At 37.7% G+C, this 13730-nt stretch overlaps 1 protein-coding gene across 2 annotated transcripts in view; it reads left to right on the top strand.

The window, feature by feature from the left end:
- Positions 1 to 13730, top strand: part of Atg2b (autophagy related 2B) — an 81779-nt gene that overhangs the window by 51952 nt on the left and 16097 nt on the right. For both annotated transcript variants that reach the window (XM_004836995.4, XM_004836993.4), the window contains 13 exons: positions 91 to 241; positions 1560 to 1759; positions 1874 to 1954; positions 3825 to 3931; positions 4272 to 4364; positions 5125 to 5195; positions 5616 to 5692; positions 5845 to 6015; positions 7715 to 7856; positions 9877 to 10079; positions 10921 to 11147; positions 12232 to 12340; positions 13281 to 13475. In XM_004836995.4, the coding sequence (XP_004837052.2) occupies positions 91 to 241; positions 1560 to 1759; positions 1874 to 1954; positions 3825 to 3931; positions 4272 to 4364; positions 5125 to 5195; positions 5616 to 5692; positions 5845 to 6015; positions 7715 to 7856; positions 9877 to 10079; positions 10921 to 11147; positions 12232 to 12340; positions 13281 to 13475 (1827 nt within the window). The remainder of the gene's footprint in view (positions 1 to 90; positions 242 to 1559; positions 1760 to 1873; positions 1955 to 3824; positions 3932 to 4271; positions 4365 to 5124; positions 5196 to 5615; positions 5693 to 5844; positions 6016 to 7714; positions 7857 to 9876; positions 10080 to 10920; positions 11148 to 12231; positions 12341 to 13280; positions 13476 to 13730) is intronic.

Genomic DNA, 13730 nt, shown 5'->3' with positions numbered 1-13730 from the left:
GAGTGCAAGCCTAGCATGAGTGAGGCCCTGGGCTCCATCTCCAGCATTGAAATTGAAACCAAACTTGTCTGTTTTTCTCATTTTTGTTAGCCAGATAATGGAGAACTGTTGGAAAACAAGCATGGTGAATTCTGGTTAGAGTTCAATAGTGGTTCACTGTTTTGCGTGACAAAATACGAAGGTTTTGATGACAAGCACTACATTTGCCTTCATTCTAGCAGTTTCAATCTGTACCACAAAGGTAGGAAGAATGTATATTTGTTCATTTCTGTTTGGACATATTTAAATAGAACTTTTAAATTGGAAATTAGTTTTTGGGTGGGGATCTGATCCCACTGTCAAAGTAATGCTGAGTATAAATTAGAAGTTGGCTTGTGTTCATTTTGGTAATGGCTTTAGTAATGTATAATTTATATACTATACAATTCACACATGTAGAGTATTCATTTCAGTGGTTTTAGGATTTCACAGAGTTGTGTAACTATCATCAGAATAAGTTTTTAAAATGTCAGTACTCCAAGAAGAAATTCCATATACTTTAGTGGAAACCCTCCACTCCTCCCTTTCCCCTACAGCCCTCAGCCACTACTATTCTACTTACTCTTGGGGTCTATGGATTGCATATTCTCTGGAAGTTTCATACTTACAATAAATGGAATCATATTGTATATCATCATCTTTCATTTGACATGTTTTCAAAGTTTATTCAGGTTATATCAAGTACTTCATTCTTTTTTATTGCTGAATAATATTCCATTGTGTGGATATACTACATCTTATTTATCTGTTTATCAGTTGGTGGGATTTTGCATTTTTTTTTACTTTGGATTTCTTATTCTATCTTAAGAAACATTTTCTTTTGGTTTCAAATACAAAATGTACCATTTTTGGAGAAGTTATCCAGGTTACCTTGTGAGTAGGTATGAGATACACATTTTTAATGTTTATGAAATTTTCCTACTTAAATTTTATTTTGCTTACATTTCAGAATCTTAGGTTTTTATTTTTTAAATGTTTTAAGTTGTGCACTGTCAGTCAGCTGAACACTGCTCTACCAGCATTAGCAAAGAGGGACAGATAAATTAATGCCAGCCTAGGTCTTGGTTATCATGCTGCCAGGATTTGTAAATACAGGTTGAGCATCTCCAGTCTGAAAACTCAAACTCTGAAATGCTCCAGAATCCACAGCTTTCAGTGCTGACATGATGCCACGAATGGAAAAGTCTATACTTGACCTCATGTGATTGATCACAGTCAAAACACAGACAGTAAAAATATTGCATAAATTATTTCCAGGCTATGTGTTTGAGGTATATGTGAAACAGAGGAATTTATTGTCCCCTCCCCAGATATCTCATTGGGTATATGTAAAAATTCCAAAATCTGAAAATACCCTAAATGTAAAATACTTCTGGTTCCAGGGCATTTCAGGTAAGGGCTACTAAGGGCTACTTGACTTGTATGTGAATTTTTGTTTTGAGTTTATAGAAGCCCAGACAGTCATAGAACTAATTTCAAGTAATCATTCTGTTAATATTTTCACCCCATGGTGGGTCTAGGCATAGTGGATGGAGTGATTCTTCCCATGGAAACACGCCTGCCCTGCTCAACCCGCCCGCATTGGTTGGAACCTACTATTTATGCCTCTGAAGAAGATGGGCTCAGTAGAGCTGCCTCAGATGCTGTGGGAGGAGACAATCTGAATATGCTCTCGGTGGCAGTCAAAATACTGTCTGATAAGTCAGAGTCCAATACAAAGGTTTGTGTTTTATACCTTTAAGTACTAGCTAATATTGATTGTATACTTGGGAAAACTTTTGAGTTATAGGTTTCCATATGTGGTAAATATAATTCTTTGTGTTGTTCTCTGTAGGAATTTCTTATTGCTGTAGGACTGAAAGGAGCCACTCTTCAGCACAGAATGCTTCCTTCTGGGCTTAGCTGGCATGAACAGGTAGGGCAGCTGTTATGTTCAGTTTATTTTAAAATTTATATTGGCATATAATGCACTTAAGAAAAAGGTCACAGGTCATAAATGTTCTCCTCAGTGAATTATCATGAAGCAAATACTATGTGTCACCACCCTTAGGTCAAGAAACACAACATTAGGATCACCCCAGAAAGTAATAGATTTTTTTTTTTTTTTTCTTTTGGTACCAGGGATAGAACTTGGGACCTTGCACTTGTGGAGAAGGCGGCGGCACCACTGAGCTAAATCCCCAGCCCAATAGATTTTTTTCTTAAAGTTTGGTTTCTAAAACTTCTCAGTGATAGAGTTGTCTTTTTGTCATTAAAGAAAAGGAAGGTACTCTGTGTTCCAGGACTGATAGATGCCTGTAAAATAGAGCCTGATATTTATAAACAAAGCAAGTCTTGCTTTTATAAACAGAAGATTTTTAAGTGTCATGATTTCTGTCTTATCCCCTAGGCCAGTGATGGCAAACCTTTGAGAGATGGCCCAAACTGCAACCCAAAACCCACTTAGTTACCACAAAGTACCAACACTGCAATTAAACCTGAACACTGAGGTTTTAGTTTAGAAAAAAACGACTCATTGACATCTTTTGTATTAAAAGAAAAACAAATAACATGCCATAAGTTCGCCATCACTACCCTAGGGCATTATTGTGATGCTACTCTAAGAGTATTTTATTAGGATTTCTGTAATTAATTTCTAGTTGAATCACCTCTACATAATAGAGTTAAGGTTCAAAAATAATTTTTTTTGGCAGTGCTGGTGAGCAAAACCAGGGTCTTGCACTTGATGGGCAAGTACTCTGTTGCTATACCCCCAGTCCCATAAAAATGTTTTTTAAAAAAATTTTCTGTTGTGGGGCCCAGGGATTCAGCTCAGTGGTGCCGCCACCTGCCTCCCAAGCGCAAGGTCCTGAGTTCCATCCCCGGTACAAAAAAAAAAAATTTCTGTTGTGTTAGATTGGTTGTTTTTGAGTAATAAGGACCTTTAAGTATGAAGCTAACTTTGAGGAATAAGCAAATTAACTTTGAGGACAAAGTTAGCTTTTCTTTATGTGAGAATGAAAAACAAGTATAGGTTTGTTTTTTTCATGTTCTTTGGAAAGAGGAATTTTTCACTGTGCTGGAAGTATAATAAATTATTTAAAAACTTGTACGTTTTTAAGGACTTAGGAAACATGAAGGTACCTATCTATATTTAGGGAGTAGATGGTTAGTATCAACACTTAACCAGCTGTGAGGGAGAGAGCAGAATCTCCTCATTTCTTTAGAAATGTGAGAGAATAGATGTTGGTGACAGGACCTGGATTTTAAACTGAGTATAAATTAAGAAAATGAACTTCCTTCAAGAATGAGTTATATAGAAAAGCATATACTTCACCGGTTAATTAGAAAACTGGATTTTTTTTTTTCCAAATAGTCTTCGACAAATAATTTTTTATAAGATTGTTCTAAGAAAAATAATGTAAAATTATATGTACTTTGTTATTAAGATGATTTTCTGAGATTTTATAGCATCGCAATTGTTGGATGATTGCCTACAGTCCAGATTCTACTTTGCAAGTACTGTACTCTTAAAAATTTTATTTTTCATGTAAATATGTAAGGTGTACAGGATGATGATTTGATATACACAGTGAAATGACTGCTGTCATCAGGCAAATGAACATATCTGTCACCTATCATGATTCCCCTTTTTTGTGTGTGTATACAACTTGAAGTACATTCCTTCAAAAGGACTTTTCTTTTAGCATTATGAATTTCCAATTAAATGACTGCTTTTTCTGTGCAATACTTTGTTTTATACTTATTAAATATACCAATGCCTTTTTATACTTTTTTGATTACAGATCTCATATTTCTTGAACGTTGCTGATGAGCCTGTGTTGGGATATAACCCTCCAGCTTCATTCACAACTTTTCATGTTCATCTGTGGGGTTGTGCACTTGGCTACAGGTATGGTCACTAATGCAACAATCGGGTTTTATCTAAAGTGCGTATTAGCTGGGCGTTGTGATGCCTGCCTGTACTCTAACCCTGGGAGGCTGACACAGGAGGGTCATAAATTTGAGCCCAACCCTGAGCATCTTAAGGACTTTTCATGACTGTCTCAAAATAAAAAGGGGAGGGGGAGTGGCTCAGTGTGAAGGTCGTGGGTTCAATCTGCAGTACTACACAAAACAAAAACAGTACTAAGTTTTAAAAACTACATGGTTCAGTAGAGTTATATTCAAAATGTTTTTAAAAAAGACTTTCTCTTACATCAAGTTGATAACCCCCCCCTTTTTAATTACAGGCCCCTTTATTTGCCAGTCCGATCTCTTCTTACAGTTGAAACATTCAGCATTTCTAGTAGTGTTGCACTGGATAAATCTTCTTCTACTCTCAGGTACTAGTGTTAATGTCACTGTATGCTACATGTAGCTGTTCAAAACATATTAACTGATGTTTACCTAAACCAATTTATTAAAGTCTTAATCTTTTTTTAAAATCATCATTCCTGTACTATTCATATTCCCTTGTCTAAGTTACTCATTCTTGCTTCTCAGTTGATTTGTCTTATTCTACTCTTTTCATTATGTGTTTTAATTCTTGGGAGTCTTAGTTTGTTTTTTAGAACATATGGTAAACTTTTCAACAATTAACCCACTCTATCCTTGTAAATTAAACCTTGTGAATTTGGAAGCCAGATGTGCCTATGCACAACTGTTATCCCAGCACTCAGGGAGACTGAGGCAGGAGGATTGCAAGTTTGAGCTTAGCCGGGGCAATTTAGTGAGCCTCTGTCTCAAAAATAAAAAATGAAAAAGGGCTGGGGATGTTGCTCATTACAGAGGCACTGAGTTCATTCCTCAGTTAGACAAAATGAAACAGAACAAAACACCTTGTGAATTTGTGCATCTATTTTTAAAAACTTGCCAAAAATTTAGAATTTGAGCAAGTGATTACTCAAATTTTTTACATCATTTAAATATTTCTAGCAGCCATAAACAATGAATTTTTTAAAAAATTAAAATTATATTAGAAAATGTATATAAATTTGAAAATGTTCATATCAAAAAGAATGATGCCATTAAGTATACAGTGATCATGGGGTATATACTCAAAGCTGAGCTTTTCAGATGTTGGTTTTATCTTTTTTTCTTCAGAATAATCATGGATGAGGCTGCTTTACATCTGTCTGACAAATGTAATAATGTTACTGTAAATTTGAATAGAGGTAAGAGTTAAAATCTGTAGTAGATTAATACTGCTTTGTTTTTTTGTGTGGGTTTACAACATTTTAATTCTGGAGGGATGCTAATTAAAGATCTTTAAAGATTAAAGGATATAATGGTAATGTAATGTGTATTCAGAATTTTTCAGGTATTGGTTTTTCAGTTTGAAGTTATAATATTCTTATAACACATTAGCTACATTCATCAAATTTTATATACTCCAAATATTTATTTAGTGTAAGACAGTTTGGTTCTAACTAAAAAATCATAAGATGAAACCGTACAGCGATTCTATCACATAAATATTTGTAATACTATCTGCAGTGAATTTTAAAGAAATGCTAGTTTTCTTAGGTGTTGATTGGATAAGCATGTTTGAAATCTGTACCAAACATTTTGTTGATTATATTTACACTTTTTAGATTATATTCGTGTGATGGATATGGGACTTTTAGAATTAACCATAACTGCAGTGAAGTCTGATTCTGATGGAGAGCAAGTAAGCCATTAAGTGGAAATTTTATACATGCATTTTTCCTGTGACATGGCAAAAGATCGTGTATTTTTTATCTAGTGTAAATTTATGTGAAAAAAGACATTTTCATCTGTTTGGGAAACATTTCCCTCCTTCTTGCTCCATGTCCTGTGCAGACTGAGCCCCGCTTTGAGCTGCACTGCTCCAGCGATAGCATCCATGTTCGAACGTGCTCAGACTCTTGTGCTGCACTGATGAATCTCATTCAGTACATCGCGAGCTATGGTGACCTGCACGTCCCCAACAAGCTGGCCCCAAAGCCTGGCGCCCCTCAGAGGAAGTCGAAGGTACAGTTGGCAGTGCTATCCCCTAGTCTGCCCTAGGCCTGACGTGCTTGTGTCACCGAGACTGCCCTGACAGTCATTAGGTAGAAAAGAAGCGCTGCAAAGCCAGCCTTCTCTCATCTGAGTAAAGGTGAACCCTGGGCCTTTTGGACAAACATTCTATCTTTTGATATTCTTTATGTCAGAACATTAGTCTTCTTAACAAATCTAATACAGTAATTTTTTTCCAGAGTTAGATTATTTTCATCTGTTTTCAGGGAATAAAGAAAACATGTATTTAAGAGGTATTGTATGCAAATTGTATATAAAAATGCTATGAGGAGCTAGATGGGGGTCAGTATTAGCAGAGGAGGTATTCTGTAACAGACTCCCCTTTGTTATCTGTAGCGCTGCCTAGCTTAGCTTCCAGTATACTTTCTCATGTATGTTTTTCTTTTCCTTTGTGACAACCCAGTGAGAAGAGAAGTTAATGATTACTGTCCATGTTTTATAGATGAATCAGATAAATCCCAGATCATTTAGGTGATTTGTCCTCAATTAGTAGGAGAAACAGCAACAGACTCAGATATTTTTTTTTTGAGTCCAGTGATTTCTTTTGCCCCAAGTGTTACCTTTCTGACCTTTCATGTCGGGCTTGCACAATGTCTTGTTTGCTTCGCATTTGTCTTTTTTAGGTCATTTTTCTTCATGGCCTCTTCTGTGAACAGAATTCTCAGTCTGCTTAGTGCAGGGCACCTCCCTTGGGAAGTTCTGACTAGCGTTGCATTGTGTTTTGTTCACAGACACACTGAGTGTGTGTGACTCCTTATTCATGCTGTATTTTCACTGCTAATGTGATTTGAGACACATTTATTCTCTCTTTAAAAACATTCCCCAGGCTGGGGATTTAGCTCAGTGGTTCTGGCGCCTGCCTCGCAAGTGCAAGGTCCCAAGTTCGATCCCCCCGTACAAAAAAAGGAAAACAAAAACATTTCCCATTTTACTAAAAGATATTTTAAATTAGTCCTTTCAACTTAGATCTTTCCATTTTAGAGTCATGCTCACATTTTAAAAAGCATTACTTAGATTTAACAAGTCTGCAGTTTACTGACCAGTGGTGAAGCAGCAGTACTGGAGTTGAGCCCTGTGAGTGATCATGTAGTAGAGTTTCCCTCCTTTGTATGCCCCTGCTGTCCTGAGAGGTCCTGGCTTTGTCTCCAAGGGTGAATGTCCTCTCAGCTAACAGATTTGAGCAGATCAAACTTAATGAGCAAGCTCCTCTCCCCAGCTATAGCAGAGTTGTTTCCCTCTTTCCCAGGGCATTGACCCTGTGAGATCTCAGTTCCCTGTGTACCTTTCAGTGATGACACATTTATTCCTAATTGCCTGTAGTTGGGGTGACAGTGACGATACTAAAAAATGAAAATGCAATAGCTGCTGGGCAGAATATAGAAAAACAGTATTATTCTGTTTCTGATGTTTCTGTAAAATGTATTTTCTAGGATAAAATAAATGTAAGGAGTTGCCTCTTAAAGATATTTTCAGCTTTCTTCTTTTCTTTTTTTTGAGACAGGGTCTATATAGGGTTTATATACCTAGGGTGGCCTCTAACTTCTGGGGTCAAACAGTCTTCCTGCCTCAGCCTCCTGAGTAGCCGGGCTTACAGGTACATGCCACACTGCACACATCTTCTGTTATTTTTAATTAAGGTTTTTGTTTCTAGGTAGAGTCCAGTGGTCAGTCATCCTCACGTGGACCAGTGCTTCCTGAAGCAGATCAGCAGATTTTACGAGATCTGATGAGTGATGCTATGGAGGAGATCGATCCGCAGCAAGCCACTTCGTCTGTAAAACCACAGGCTAATGGTAAGGCAAGGGTTTTGTTCTGGGAGTCTTATGTTAGGTTCTCATAAAGTTTTGAGTACAGTAACATGTCTGGGTTTGGTGGATATTTATTAGCTAGTAGGCTTGTCATATTGAGTATCTAGTAGATAAATAACACAGGCCAGGGTGATACAGGGGATATAGAGTGGTGGGACACGAAATGTGTTTTCTTTTTTTGGGGTTTTTTTTTTTTAATACTGGGGATCGAACTCAGGTCCTTGCGCTTGCAGGGCAGGTGGTGGAACCACTGAGCTAAATCCCCTAAAACTTGTTTTCTGATAGCTCACACCCTAGGGAAACAAACTGGCACTAGACTGATGCTGATGCTTAGAGTGATTGACACATGATGTAGGAAAAGCCCTCAAAGTGTGGCATATACTGTGTTATTTGGAAAAGATTGGGAAAGCTTCATGGGACTGTAGTGAAAATAAGATGAGTTGGCTTTTAAAAGTGCACAGGAATTAGGTATGTGGAGAGGGGGGAGAAGGTCCTGGATGGGCCTGTGTCAGAACAGAGGCAAATGTGAGCCTTAGTTATCTTGCTGTCACTGGCCTACCAGAGCAAAGATGTTCCCTTAGTGACAGGAATCAGACACAGAGTTGGATGAGAGGAGGTACTGGATGATTGAAAAGCTTCAAAACCAAATGGAAGCATCTATATATTTTGAGGCCTCTATTTCAAAAAGAGTTTCTTTAATTGGAAAAATATAGCTATTTCTACATATTGTGGAATTTTTATAGTTTTATTTTTAATTTATTTATCTACTTTTTTCAGAACGGAGGATTGAACCTAGGGGCTCGTGCATGCTAGGCAAGTGTTCAACCAGTAAATTACATCCTTAGGTTTAAAAAAAATTTTTTTTTTAAATTTTGAGACAGTCTTGCTAAATTGTCTTGATTTCTTTGAACTCAATATATACCTGCCTCAGCTTCATGAGTAGCTGGAATTACATGGCATCTTAATTTTTAAATATTTCATGGTGTTATACAAGTTTAGCATTTGGTATGGCTTTCATTTTAATTTAGGATGAATTAGAACTAAGGAGGTAAACTGGGACTTTTAGCTTCCTTGTACTAATTTGTAATAAATAGCAAGAGGTATCTTCGTACATGGGAAGGAATATTTAATCAGTATTCATTGAATGGCTTTAATAATATCATTCTTCACTGAGCACTGGGCACTTATGAGGATGTGGAATGCCGAGATGCTGCCTTGTAACAGTTTAAAATCTTGTGAACCAACCACTTGAGGCCAAAATGTGACATCATTCATTTTTGTGTTCTTACATTACAGTGTGACTTTCACGTGTAATATAAATGTATAAAATATGTGCCCACATACATGCGTATGCTATTTTTTTTTGAACTTCATATTGAAAGAGCTACCTGAGAACAGGTATGCAGTGTGGGTATCTAGTGCTGAAGAAATAGTCGTCTTTCTGTTGCTTAGTATCTGCCCTCTTCCCCTACATGCTTGGCAGCTGTTCCTCTCTCCCCTTCCACAAGCAGAGATGTATAGTTTTAGGAGAGGCTCTGTTAGACGTAACCAGTTTCCCCTCCTTTTGCAGCATTTCCTAAGAAGTTTCTCCAGAGCTTTACTCACAGGACAGAATTGTCGAGTTTGAAATTCTGGCCAAAGCAAAACTCCAGTCAGCCCTACTCTACCACTACTGGATTCCTGAGCTTCCCTAATGCTAAATAACAGAGGGAGCTGTCTCTACTTAATGACACTGCCATTTACTATTTTTTGAGAGAATGTTCAAGTTATTATTAGTCTTCTATGAATGGTCTCTGATGTAGTTCTGCCTCTGGATAAGGTGTTTTAGGCAAGTTACTTTAGCTCTTCTTAAACCCCAGTTCCATCAAATTACTGTAAGAAATATGTGAGACTTTGCAGGTGAAAGCACTCAACACAATATATATCTGACACCTGGTTAAGATAGTTAGTGTTATTATTGTTGGTGTTTCAAAGTGTGCCAAAATGGTCTGTTCTTTTTATCCAGGTGTTTTGGATGAAAAATCTCAGATTCAGGAGCCATGTTGTTCAGACCTCTTCCTGTTCCCAGATGAGAGTGGAAATGTGTCTCAGGAGCCTGGCCCCGCTTACGCCTCGTTCACACACCACCTGATCGGTGATACTATGTCAGGTGTGCCTACCGAAAGTGATGACTTTTGCATCCTTTTTGCACCAAAAGCAGCTGTTCAGGTAATAAATCATTGACATTTTGAGACCTTAAAATTATGTTACAAATTAAGTTAACCAAAGCATACCCAGAGAAAATTCTTTAGATTTTGTTAATGCCATACAGTTCAGAATTACTTAATTTTGTAATTTACTGTTGGTTGAAAATGGTTGTTATTACTTTTTCTTTGGCACATCTTCAGAGACTCAGAGAGAGACTCTGTATTTGCAAGATTTCCTACATAGGTTTTGAACTGCAGATGTCTTCTGTAAGGTGACTCCTGAGGCTATAGAATTAAGTGGCAGGAGGATGTGGTGCACCAAGACATAGTCTGAGAGCTGGGAGGATGAGAAGTGTGCAGGCTGGAGGCTGAGATGAACACACATTCTTAAATTTTCTCCTAGTGCCTTAGTAGGTGGCTGCATTTGTTACTAAATTTTGAGAACCTTCTAGTTGAATTTTTAAAAAATCAAAGCACTGAAGCTCAGAATAAAGCTATTATTAGAAACACAATAATTTGGTCAGTGTGTTGAAGTTTGTCAAGTTTTGGTTGAGAGCTCAATACTGACTTTAAACAACAAACACGCACACAGTCTGTGCCTTTTTATTATCAAACACATAGCAAGAGCCAAATTGTAAGCTATAAAAAATGCTCATGGGGTATTTTATGTGCAGCAGGAAGAGAGTTCATTTTCTTGATGAAACAGAGTATTTTATGTGATAATTACTGTCAGAAATTATTACCTCATTTTACATATTGAAATTCTTAAAAAGTATACAGACTCAAAAAATCCCTTTGAGATCTGTGCCCTCAACAGTTGTTTCTAAAGCGATGAGAACATGTTACCTGTTGACTGATTTCAGGAGAAGGAAGAAGAACCAGTTATAAGAATCATGGTTGATGATGCCATTGTGATAAGAGATAATTATTTTAGCCTGCCTGTTAAGAAGACAGACACGAGCAAAGCCCCACTACACTTTCCCATTCCTGTAATTCGGTATGTGGTTAAGGAAGTCTCTATTGTGTGGCATCTGTATGGAGGCAAAGATTTTGGAACAGTTCCTCCTACTTCTCCTGCAAAAAGTTATATGTAAGTTAATTTCTGTATGTTTATTTGACAGACTATATTCTTTCCATAGAAAAGTACGTAAAGTTTATCTTAATTAATAAATTAGTATTTAAAACTATGTAATTTCAATGCTACACTTAAAGCTTTCCATTTGTGAACTTATTTGTGTTGCTTGTTTTATTTATTTATTTTACTAAAATATCAACTTATATGATTTGCATTCAGGAGAAAGTTTTCAGATCTACTGTGTGTCTGTTCCAAACAAAAGGGCCCAGCCCTTCCCCCAGTTCCCAGGGGAGAGAGGCACAGTCATGTGAGTGACCAAGGGCAGTGGAGTCTGTGTGTCAGGAGGCAAGGACTACTCATGCCCTGAGCTCCCAGCATCCAGTAGTGCTATGCAGAGAGCTATCTCATGGAGCACTTAGGGGGCACATGCAGTGTTCTGTAGTGCAGGAAGAGAGTGAGGCAGAGCTTAGGCAAGGGGGCAGCATTCCTCTTGGGGTGGAGAGAAGCATGAAAGGCTTCATGGAGCAGTGACGTTTGGTTCACTTGTTTAACATTATTTTTTCTTTTCTTTTTTTTTTCTTCTTTTGAGATAGGGTCTCGCTCTGTAATTCAGGCTGGCCTCAAACTCACAGCAGTCCTCCTGTCTCAGCCTCTTGAGTGCTGGGATTATAGGCATGCGCCACCACATCCAGCAGCACTGTTTTTGCTTTAAAATTACTTCAAAACACTTGTGACTTAAGTTACTTCTCACTTGATTACACTTTTCTTTATTAACCATTAGCATTTTTAGGACTTGTACTCTGACCTAAAAAAGTTTTTGAGATAACAAGAAAGTTATAAAGAGGTTTCGTTTCCAGGTGTATCCTGTGATATGGACTCTAGCAGCATAATTAGGTTTTCTTATAGTTCTGTCTGCATGTTTATCAAGCAGATGACTAATGGCAGTAATAAAATATATTTTCATTATCTTGAGAATAGAAAAATATAGCTAGTTGTGTAATCTTATTTTCTCTTTTCATATTAATTTTCTGATGGCATTCATTAAATTTCTTTGGATGTTCTTAAACAATATCTTTTCTCTTTTTGTTTTCATTTTTAGTAGTCCCCATAGTTCACCTTCTCACACACCCACAAGACATGGACGCAATACAGTATGTGGGGGGAAAGGAAGGAACCATGACTTTTTAATGGAAATACAATTAAGCAAGGTAGGATGTCATTTAAATAAGAAAACCACCTAGATAGGAGCATTAGTGAAGATTTTTTGGTTACCCCCTGCCCCATGGGTCTTGAACCTTTAGTTCTAACCACTGAATTAGAAAAGTACAAGGATCTTGTACTAAGTATATCTAAGTGTAGAAGACTTACCTCTTTCTTCCTCAGATGTTCTAGGAAGTCCAAGGTGTTTTTATGGCTGCCCCTGGAATAGGGGTTCTCAGAGTTGAGTGAGCTCAGAATCCCAGAATTCCCTTTAAAACACGGGCCTCTGGGCCCCATCTCAGGATTTCTGATACAGCAAGTCTGAGACAGAGTTGAAGAATTTGCATTTTTAATGAGTCCCAGGTGATGCTGGGACTACTGGTCCCAGGTCACTTGGTGACCCACTGCTCCAGAGTATCTGCCTGGGAAGCTGTGGGTAAGACCCGTGGCAGGGCCTTTGCAAACGAACGTCTGGGGCCATGGAGCCAGGCCCCTGAGGATGGTACCCACACTTTATATTGTCAGCTTGTTGAGGTGGCCCAAGTGTTGCATTTAGGATAGTGAGCATGGAAACATTGTAGTGATGACAATTCCGTATTAAAATTTAATTGTATCTTTGCCCTCTTTTGGAACTTGAACCCCTCCTCAATTGATTGATTTTTGTATATTTTCATCAGCATGCAAGATAATTTTATGTTTTCCAAATGAGAATTTTGCTTGAAAATGATAAGGGAGTTTACTGAGGTCAGATAAGAATTGTTAGTCAAGCTTATCCGTGGATGGTAGGGTACAAATAGATCAACAAATAAATAAGTGAACAAATGAAGAAATCTCATTTAATTTTTCAAAAATGGCATTATGAGCTGAGATAGAAATCAAAGAAACTGATGTGTGAAAATTTGCATTTTATTGAGAAAATCTAATTTAAATGAAATGTTCTGTACTAAGGTGAAGTTTCAGCATGAAGTCTACCCCCCGTGCAAGCCGGAGTGTGACTCGGGCCTCTTAGAACACCCAGTCTCCCGGCAGGTGTTCATTGTGCAGGACCTTGAGATCCGAGATCGCCTGGCAACGTCACAGATGAACAAATTCTTGTACCTGTATTGCAGCAAAGAAATGCCTCGGAAAGCTCATTCCAACATGGTAGGATTTGAAACCTCATTTGGTTGTTATATTAGTTTTGGAGATGCATTTTTCTTGTTGTCATATCTAACAGCAGAAAAATTAGAGTGGGCAAAAATTACTAGAGATTCCCCTGGTACTGGGGATCGAACTTGGGTCCTTGCGCTTGTGCAGCAGGCGGCAAAAACCACTGAGCTAAATCCCTGGCCCCCCCCGCCCCGCCACTACCCAAATTTTTTTTTGGTACCAGAGATTGAACTCGGGACCTTGCACTTT

Source organism: Heterocephalus glaber, unplaced genomic scaffold (assembly GCF_053883595.1).
Source record: "Heterocephalus glaber isolate CG9 unplaced genomic scaffold, H.glaber_assembly_v1.0 deba00001608, whole genome shotgun sequence".
Taxonomy (NCBI): domain Eukaryota; kingdom Metazoa; phylum Chordata; class Mammalia; order Rodentia; family Bathyergidae; genus Heterocephalus; species Heterocephalus glaber.
The sequence above is the reverse complement of the archived record's forward strand: the minus strand, read 5'-3'. Positions and strand labels throughout refer to the sequence as shown.